Source organism: Ovis canadensis, chromosome 18 (assembly GCF_042477335.2).
Source record: "Ovis canadensis isolate MfBH-ARS-UI-01 breed Bighorn chromosome 18, ARS-UI_OviCan_v2, whole genome shotgun sequence".
NCBI classification, from domain to species: Eukaryota; Metazoa; Chordata; class Mammalia; order Artiodactyla; family Bovidae; genus Ovis; species Ovis canadensis.
The window spans coordinates 74,695,929-74,706,518 of NC_091262.1; the positions used below are offsets into that span (position 1 = coordinate 74,695,929).

The 10,590-nt window shown below is 41.6% G+C and overlaps 1 protein-coding gene across 2 annotated transcripts in view; it reads right to left on the bottom strand.

Moving 5' to 3' along the window:
* The window catches only part of ATG2B (autophagy related 2B), a 73,686-nt gene extending 63,132 nt beyond the window's left edge, over window positions 1-10,554 (bottom strand). For both annotated transcript variants that reach the window (XM_069559398.1, XM_069559397.1), the window contains exons 1-2: window positions 9,877-10,554; window positions 1,762-1,924 (exon numbers count right to left, since the gene is read on the bottom strand). In XM_069559398.1, the coding sequence (XP_069415499.1) occupies window positions 1,762-1,924; window positions 9,877-10,038 (325 nt within the window). In that variant the 5' untranslated portion in view covers window positions 10,039-10,554. The remainder of the gene's footprint in view (window positions 1-1,761; window positions 1,925-9,876) is intronic.
* Window positions 10,555-10,590: the final 36 nt, after the last annotated feature.

The window sequence follows — 10,590 nt, forward strand, 5'->3', positions numbered from 1 at the left end:
CGTGTATATACTTGTACACAACGACTTGCTACTACTTTAAACCTTTCCCTCCCGAAGTTTTCTTTTGAAAATGTTCAGTCCTAAGATGTATACAATGCATACCCTGCACCTAGATTCATCAAGGTTACACATACGCGCATACACACTCACACACACAAGCTTTCGCTAAACTAGATATTGTAACACTCATCCCTAATAACTGGAGCATGTAACTCCTAAGAACGAGATCAGTCTCCTGCAAAAGCTCAGTACCATTAACACACCCAAGTGATGTGACATCATCACAATATATTATATACATTCAGTGAGGTGGCTCAGCAGTGAAAAATCTACCTGCAATGCAGGAGACGTGTGTTTAATCCCTGGGTCGGGAAGATCCCCTGGAGGAACGCAAGAATCCTCCAACCCACTCCAGTATTCTTGTCCGGAGAATCCCATGGACAGAGGAGCCTGGCGGGCTACGGTCCAGGGGGTTGCAAGAGTCGACACGATTTAGCTACTAAGCCACCACCATCACCACCATACACTCAATACCCCAATCTTCCCACCTGCCTCAATACACCCTCCCCAGGAAAACAAAGAGAAAAAAACAGTTACATATTGCAATTAGTTATCAAGTCTTTAGTCTCCTTTAATCTAAATATTTCCTCTACCTTCACTGTCTTTCATAATTGAACCATTAAAAAAAAAAAAAAAGTACCAACCAGATAGTTAACAGGCTTTCTCTCGTTTTGGATTTGCCTGACTGCTTACTCAGTGTCCGACTCAAGACTAAGCACTTTTAGCAAGAACATAAGTGATCCCCTCCTTCTCGGCCCATCACATCAGAACACATGTGATGATGAGATCAAGTCTGCTCACTCAGTTATGGTGGTGACTGTCAATTTTCTCCACTGAGAAGAACCTTTTTCTCTCTGCAAATAATATGTAAATGGAACGAGATATTCCGATACTGTCTAAATATCAAGATCCTCAACGCTTCTGAATGGTGTCAGCATCAACTGATGATCCTCGCCTGAATTAATTTCTACTATGGTGTTTGCAAACATGGTGATATTCCATCTTTTATTTTTTATATGTTTATCAGTAGTGGCAATCCTCCTTTCCCCTCTTACGTACTTATTTACTTATTCGTAGTGACATGGACTTCGGGGTTTGATTTTTGTTTTAGTGTGTTATAATTCATTATTGTCATCCTTTCTGATACTCAAATTTTCTAGATTTGGCCAATGGGAGCCCCTTCAAACCCAATCCTGTGTCCTTTTAACATTTCTCCATCAGTCTTTGAGCACTTCCTTGCTTCTGGCACAATACTTTGAATTTTGAAAACAAAAATCATTCTTTATTCAGTATCTTATAATAACCTACAATGGAAAAGAATCTGAAAAAATATAGAGAGATATATAAAAGAACAAGTATACACACACACACACATAAATGAATCATTTTGCTGTACACCTGACATTGTAAATCAACTATACTTAAAAAAAAGCATAAGTCACTTTAGGTAACTGGTAACCAGTAACTAAATCAATCACCTATATACTAAAGTTCTTGTGGGTAAGGAGAGAGAGAAGTAACTCTGAAGATACAATCACACCCATCACCCTACATGGGCCACATCCTAAAATTTTACCTACTGAGAATCTTACAAATACCTGCAAGGTACTAAATTAAACACTCAATTTAATGCAATTAGGCTACTTTCCCAATCTCTGAAAAGTAAAAATAGAAACAAACAGAAACACCTAACATACCTACCTAGGCGGGGTCGAGGTCGGAAGACCATTTCTAACCCTCTCACTTCCAGTGCACAATTGTCCTGCAACAAGGAGCCCCATGGAACGGACAGAGAAATTGACTGTATGAATCCTTCCGTGACTTCTAAAGGTGCATCTGCTGACTCCAGGATCTCATTGAGACACTAAACAGAAAAAACAAGTGCATTTTGAAATCACAAGAACAAGAAAGTAAAACTGTTAACTTACTCAAAAAAGAAAGAGAAGAGTGAAAAAGCTGGCTTAAAGCTCCACATTCAAAAAACTAAGATCAAAGCATCCAGACCCATCATTTCATGGGAAATCAATGGGGGAAAAGTGAAAAGAGTGACAGATTTTATTTTCTTGGGCTCCAAAATCACTGCAGATGGTGACTGCAGCCATGAAACTAAAAGACACTTGCTCCTCAGAAGAAAAGCTATGACAAACCTAGAGAGCATTTTAAAAGGCAGAGACATCACTTTGCCAACAAAGGTTCATATGGTCAAAGCTATGGTTTTTCCAGTAGTCATGTATGGATGTAAGAGGCAGAGCACTGAAGAACTGATGCTTTCGAGTTGTGGTGCTGGAGAAGACTCCTGAGAGTCCCTTGGACAGCAAGGTGATCAAACCAGTCAATCCTGATTGAGTGAGCAGGATTGATTAAAGGAAATCAACCCTGAATCTGCATTGGAAGGACTGATGCTAAAGCTGAAGCTCCAGTACTTTGGCCACCTGATGCAAAGAGCCGACTCATTGGAAAAGACCCTGATGCTGGGAAAGACTGAGGGCAGGAGGAGAAGGGGACGACAGAGGATGAGATGGCAGGATGGCATCACCAACTCAATGGACATGAGTCTGAGCAAACTCAGGGAGACAGTGAAGGACTGGAAAGCCTGGCATGCTGCAGTCCACTGGATCACAAAGAGGTGGACATGACTTAGTGATTGAACAACTGAACAACAAATATGTTTATACATGTCTCAGGCATTAAGGATAAAGAAATCAGAGACCAAGATACAGATGATTCCTGGTCCTCATTAAGCTGACAAAATAGCTTACTATGAAAGACATATGTGATGAGTTGCATGACAGAACCTAGTCTGGAGACTCAAGGCAGGCCACCTGAGGAAGTGCTATTTAAAGCTGAGACCAGGGGGCTGAGGAGTTAATTGCACACAATGGTCCAAACAGATACAGTAGCATGTAGGATTCAAAGAAGGCAGAGGTCAGTATGTGCAAATATATATATGTGAGACACAAGAGTATTTGGGCAGAGGGAAAAAGCTGCTTTAGGCTTTAGTGTAGCATGCCAGGCTGATGAGCCAGAGATAAGGCTACACAGATAAGGGTAAGCGGGATCCAAAAACCCTTGTAATTAATGTTAGAGGGTCTGAAATTTACCTCAAGGGCAATGTGAAACCACTGAAAGGTTTTAAGCAAGGGTGCCATGATGAGAAAAGAACTATTCCATGGGTCACTCTTAGGAGGAAAGTAAAACTCAAGCAGAAAGGCTGTTACAAATAAGAGAAACTAAGAGAAATTGGCTTGGCAAGGATAGAGACAATGAGAAGAGCAAGAGGTGGATGGATTTTTTTTTTTTTAATAAATATTAGGAAGTAGAAATAACTGGCATAATGAGTGGTAAAGAAAAGAAGGAACCAAAAATAATTCCCAAGTTGCTGGCCTGGCCAACGGCTTTGACAGTGTTGCCACGTACTGAGTTAGGGGAGGTAGAGGTAAGAAGTTCAGTTCCAGAGAATATATTTGAGCAGACTCCCGGGTGGATATGCCTAGGACACAAGTGGGTGCTCTGGTCTAGAGTTCAGGAGAGCCATGTGGGCCTGTAATACAGAGGGGCTTTATCAACACAGAAGGTAAATGAAGCCACAGGAGTAAGGAGAGACCGCCTTTCAGAACTAACGTAGAGTAAAAAGACCAGAGACCGAGGACAGAATCCTGATAAACACCAGCATTTAAGCAACAAGTCAAGAAAAAGGAACTTGCAAAGGGAACAACAGCAACAACAAAATAATAATAATCAGAGAAGTAGGAAGAAAATCTTGTCCCAGAAAACTGTAGAGACACAACATAAAGAATGATCAAGCGTAACAAAAACTAAGAAGAAGTCAAAGATTTTTTTAATGTCCCCTGAATTTAGTGACAGGGGTTAAGTGATCCCGTTGAAAGCAATTTCAGTAAAGGATTAACTACAACAGAAAGATGACAGATGGATATAAATACAGTTAGAAGAATAATTAAATGGGTTTTTTTTTTAACAGACAATGTACCTTTACATAAAAGCAACAGATACTTATCAAATACCAGTCTATATGAAGATGCTTCCTGTACGCCATGTTGCATAAGGGTAGTGTAATTCTTCATCTACAAAGCTCACACTGAACGTGGAGATTTAGAATGGCACACATTATTTCACTGGAGGTTACTACTTTAACAGGCTTTCTTCACACTGGTATTTGTGTGATCCTACAGATTTCCTAACGAGTACATGAGCCTGGCTGGTTTTAAAGTATAAGTATCCAGATCCCTAAACTCCAAATGGGCTTTCCTGGTGGCTCAGTGGTAAGGAATCCACCTGCCAAGCAGGAGACTCGGGTTCCACCCCTGGGTTGGGAAGATCTCCAGGAGGAGGAAATGGCAAAGCGCTCCAGTATTCTTGCCTGGGAAATCCCAGAGGAGCCTGGAGGGCTACAGTCCATGGGGTTGCAAAGAGCAGGACGTGACTGAGAGACAGAGCACACACTCAATCTCCAAATACATTCTTTCCTAAAATGGACCTTCTGAGAAGTGGCATCGTGTTGGGTCCTCTTTCCCATATTCCCTTGTACAGTCCCCCTCTCCACTGAGCCAAAAAAACGTGTATCTTTTCCCCCTCCTGAATCATCCCTTAGGCACTGCCTGCTGCTGGTGCGACCCCATAGACGGCAGCGCACCAGGCTCCCCCGTCCCTGGGATTCTCCAGGCAAGAACACTGGAGTGGGATGCCATTTCCTTTTCCAATGCGTGAAAGTAGGCAGAACTACCAATTAAGTCTTCTGGCCTTTCCCCACTTGATACACATTTTTTGGCATTGCCATAAAAAAAGATCAAAGAACTAAGTGATTCTGTTACTGCAAAATCCCTACAATTCTCATCTACTTATTAATGACGAGTATTTCTCAAGCTTAAAAGTTTAGAATGAAATTTATGCTGAACCCTATCAAATTCTAGTTGTATGTATATTCATCCATGGATACCTGAAGAAAGCAGGGGAGAGGAGAAAACACACCCAAAACATCAATAAATATATTTCTAATAAAAGTTCTTATGTTTAGTTTTTCAAATGTATAATACATTTATATTGTTTTGATCAACTGCACTTATAACTGTAATAACAAAACAATCCAGAGGAAAATTTTAACACTTAAAAGTTTAATGATATGTGAAGGAGATACTGATAAGATTAACATGGTAAGTCCTGGAGCAAACCGCTTAAACGACCAAAAAAATTCAAAAAAAAGAAAAAGAAAAAATAGTGAAGAAATCTTTTGTGGGAATTAAAATGTTACACTAGAAAAATATTCACTATGCAAAAGAAAGCTTAATTGTGACAAAAATTTTCAGTATAATTTAAATTTAGTTACATATATTATTATAGAGAAATTACAGCATGATCAATAAAAGATGTAAGAATAAAATACATGAATTAGGATAAAAATACATGAATTATGAAAAAATTGTGCAGAGAAGTTGAACAGACATATGAATTCAACAGAAAAATATACACTGTTAAATTTCCAGCTACTAATGATGACCTTGTTTAAATATGTTTATATATATATATATATGTTTTATATATATATATATAAAATGGTGGGTATTATATATATATATGTATGTTTTTTATATATATATATATATAAAATGGTGGGTATTTAGATCTTACTGGGTTAAAAAAAAACTATATTTTTATTATATAAGTATTTACAACACAACAAAAATTATCCTCAACTATTTAAACTTATCTGGAGAAAGAAATGGCAACCCACTCCAGTACTCTTGCCTGGAAAATTCCATGGATGGAGGAGCTTGGTAGGCTACAGTCCATGAGGTCGCAAAGAGTCGGACACGACTGAGCGACTTCACTTTCTTTCTTTCTATAGTTCCTTTTGGAGAAGGAAATGGCAACCCACTCCAGGGTTCTTGCCTGAAGAATCCCATGGACAGAGGGGCCTGGTGGGCTGCGGTCTATGGGGTTGCAAAGGGTCGGACGCAACAGACACACACACATTTAAACTTATAATGAAAAAATTTTAAGTCAATTTTAAAATGGACAAGGTATATAGTAGTTTTAAGACATAGCAGCTCAAAAAAAAAGAAAACAAAATACAGTAGCTCAGTCATTTACAAGCTGGGTGGTTCCAGACAAGTTTTTAACATGAATCTCAATTTCCTCATCCATAAAACAGCCAGCCAGTCCGCCAGCGCATGCTCAGTCATGTCTGACTCTCTGCAACCATTCTGTCAAGAATGCTAAAGTGGGCTGCCCTTTCCCACTCCAGGGGATCTTCCCAACCCAGGGATTGAACCCGTATCTCTTGTGTCTCCTGTACTGACAGGCAGCTTCTCTACCACCTGTGCCACCTGAGAACCCCCCCATCCATAGAATAGGGAAAATACCAATGTCTCAAGGTTACTGTGAGTGTAAACGAAATAACACGTAAAGGTACCAACATGGTTCCTGGTACCAAGTCAATACTTTATAAGCGCCAACTATTGTTCCTTGTCTTCCCCAGTGCCTAGCTAGCACAATGGTAAGCACTATTAGGAATTTAAGGTGCGCTTGGCAGAATGAAGAAAAGTAAACAGTTAAGTTGTATGCTTCTTTTTAATACGTATCATAAGACTAACTAGGAAAAGAATATATCCTTATTAGTTTAAACCCAGGCATCACCATTCAAATAAAGTTAAAACAGATGTAAAAGTGGTACTATACTTAATATACAAATAGATATCTGCATTCTGACTCAGGCCACGCGTCAGACTGGTACCAAGAGAAGACAATGGGAAGGGTGAAGAGTGGTGCCCTTGGCTGGATGTTTCATTTCAACGCACTGACACTGGAGCATATAGTCTACACAATGAAAACAGACCTTCCCACAGCAGAATCTCTGTGAGAGACAGAAAGTGACAGGGAGTTTCTGATTTTCTTATGAGCGAACATTCAGAAACTGAACTTACAGATAATAAGCAATTTTCCTCTTCACAAAGATTAGAATTTTAAATGCACTTACCTTTTATGTGATGACACATGACGATCAGTAATATATGCCATTATACTCCAATAGCAGTTATACTCCAAAAAAACCAAACATAACTTTTTTTGATAGGTAAAAAGTGGATTTATTTAGAGAGAAACACACTCCACAGAGAGAGTGTGGGCCATTGCGGAGGGTGAGTCTGGCAGCCCACAATCTGTCATTTAAAGGTAAAGATACCACTTCATTAATGAGTGAGAAAAGTAGCTTCTTTTCAAAGGGTATTTCTACTATGGAGAGGACATTTTAAAAACTTACATTTGGAAATGTTTCCACTGTTATATGATTTTGTAGCTGAAAAAATATCTATTAAAACCCTATTTTTTAAGTCATCATCTAGACAGGTTACAAAGGTTTGGAAACATGAAAAATTACCTCAATAAATTTAGTCTTTTGAACAAAGCTCTTAAAAAGGGGTTTTAAAGTTTATATATATACATAGATATATAAATGCAACATCATCCAACTAATTAGCATGAATGATTGAGATCAAGGAAGAAGGGAATGTCAAATGGTTTCAACACAATCTTGTGCATAACTGACAGTTGAGAATTGAAACCTCAGAACATTTTCAGTGACAGTATTCTCCCATTTGGATTTATGAATCTCTGTGAGGTATCTTTTTTTTTTCATCATGAAAGTCATTAAAATCAAATGTCAGAAGTAAATGAATTTGGAATCAGAAGTTTAAATAGTTATATCTAAATGTTATACCAAGATTTATCTTAGTCATTAACACAGCACACTATAATTAAAGAAATCAGCAACAGCCTATGTTTACTGGATATTTTATTTGACATCTTGGCTGGGCATATTCTTCACCTTCAAGAAGCAGAATAAAACATAACCTTTGGATTAAGTCCAACCATAAGTCATTTTTCCAATGATCCTGAAGTCAAATTGCAAAATTCAAATCTTACCACCTGTGATTTTCCTATGAGAATTAAATAAAACCTCACAAATGAGAGTGCCCAGACAGTGCCTGAAATAAACAAATGCTCAATTATATTAACTGCTCCTTCTTTGGCTTGAAGCCATGTGATTAATGAAGAAATAATAGGCTTAGGAATTAGACTTGAATTCTCACTATTCCACTTGCTAAAACCATCTGTAAAAGGGAAATATGACTACCCATCTTATAGGGTTTTAAGAAAAGTCATGAAAAGTCATTAAAGAATAATGCATACATACAACACTGTAAATCAACTATACTTCAATAAATAAATGAATACTAAAAATTTAAAAATAATGCAGCAAAGTCATTTGACCTAAACAAGACTGTTAATAAATGTCAAACCTTCCTCCTTCAAGATAGCTTAGTCATAACTATCAAAAGGACAGACTTACAGGTCAATGAATTTTAAAATATCCATCAGAATCCCTATCTTTTGGTAAGAATTATGGCAATGGAGTTCCCTGACACAGTGCCTGGCATGGAGAGGATGCTCCATTAATATTTACTGAATTCAGGTGAATTACTATATACACTGCCACTGTGATAACTGTGGCAGCATGGGCTAGCCTGGGAGGGTGGGAGGAGGACTTGGTCCTTCCATTACTCAAGCCAGGATTCTTCCCACTATTCTGCGTGTACTCTCCCTAGTTGAGGTCATCCACTTGCTGATAAAATTATATGCTTATTTATACCAGTACAAATTCACTCAACAGTCATAATAAGGTGTTACCATAATGTGAGTTTTTTGGGTTTCTATGACTAAGGAAGTCATTACTATATTAAAATGCTTTTACATAAAAGGAAAAAACAAAACACTTGAGCTTTTTACACAACTTACACTAAAAAAAAAGTTTCCTTTTCTTTTGCCCAATTACCACAGCAAAGTCACCTATGTTGATAATTTCCTTAATGTAAACCCTGTTGGAAAGGTTTTAGAATAGTAACAGAACAGTGATACTTCAGAACAGTAAAACCCATTCAAACTGTGAGCAGCAAACTCTAGTGGAACAAATAAAGAGCTGAGGAACGTGGGAGAGCCCCTTCATTCTTGCCAAACTCAAAGCTGAAATACACATGAAGTAAAGTACTACACGCTGAGAACACGGATGCAGGTGCAAGGAAGCACCTGTTAATATGAGTCAATGCACCACCTCTGGATGACAGACAGAAGACAGGTTTTTAAGAGTGCAGCTTCAGCGCTTTTGCAACACCCTCTTTTACGACCTGTCACAGTGAAGCAAACAGGCACAGCCAAGCATCCCTATTTTAGGGCCACAAGACCATCCTGCGATTGGCCTTTACAGGATCCAAAGCAAACAAACCGGCAGAAGAGACCTAACTTTCTTCTAAATGCCAGACGCTGGACTGAGGCCGCGGGGTGAAAGCGACCAACCCCAAATAAATAAAGGAATACCCCAGGCATTGACATCCCCGCAGGTCCTCCCCATCCTCGGTCTTTCCGGGGAGTGTCATCCTACGAAATACGACTTGTCTGCACACAACTCCGAGATCCCTCCTACCCTAAAGGGGCAGCAGAGTACGGGTCACTTCCTTCCATGCTTCGCAGACCCCTACCCCAAACCACGGATTCCACTGATTGCCACAGTGTGGAATCCATTACCTCTGCTAAGTTTCTGGAACACGTGATTTGGAAGGGCAAACTTGCTAGAAACGGACTGAACGACACTTGTTAACACATTTCTCGGAGTCCTACCCTACCTGGAGCCAAACAACCTCCAGGGAGGGACGGAACGTCACCCGTCCTCGATGACACTGGTTCAGATCGCCCTGAGGAGGAGACTGTGTCCCCCTCCCTGCAACCCGGCTGGCCGCCAGCACCTCTTACCCATTTGTCCAAGGGGACCTGAGCGAGGGACCCGGTGCCCTGGTACAGGTCCAGGCTGAGCTGCTCCAGGCTCAGCTTCTCCTGCAGGAAGTGGCCCAGGTACCTCTGCAAGAGGTACCGACAGGCCCTCTTCTTGATGGACTCCGAAAACGGCCAAGGCATGGTGAGGGCTGGCAGCTGGGCCGGCAGGACTGCGGGCGGCTCCGGCCTGGGGGCTCCGGCCAGGCTCCGGTTCCAGGCCGCGGCGGGGACAGCGGCGGCGTTGGCGGCGGCGCCTCGGGTCCCGGGGCCGGCCTGCCCAGGCCTCGGCGAAGCCTAAGCCCGGGGAGGCCCCTCCATGCCCGCTTGGCGCCGGGCTTCCCTCAGGGCGACCCCATCGCCTGTGCGGCGCCGCTCGCGCTAGGCCTGGCGGGGACAAGTCGCGGAGGAGTCCCCGTTAGCCCCAAGCCCGGGGGGGGGCGGTTCCGAGGAGGGTCCTTTTCGGCACTGGAAAGAGGGTACAAGAGAGCACGCGGGGAGACGGCAGGGCCTGAGGCCACGGTGAGGCGGACACCTCCACAGCGGCCGCGCGACGAATTTGTTGTCATCCGCGGAGCGCGCGCTCCCGGCTCTGGGACGCTCCCGGCGCGGCGCGTGCGCGACACCCCGACAGCCGGCGCGCCGCCGAGCACAGGCGGAAGTGACGCCACACTGGGGGGCCGGGGAGGCGGGGAA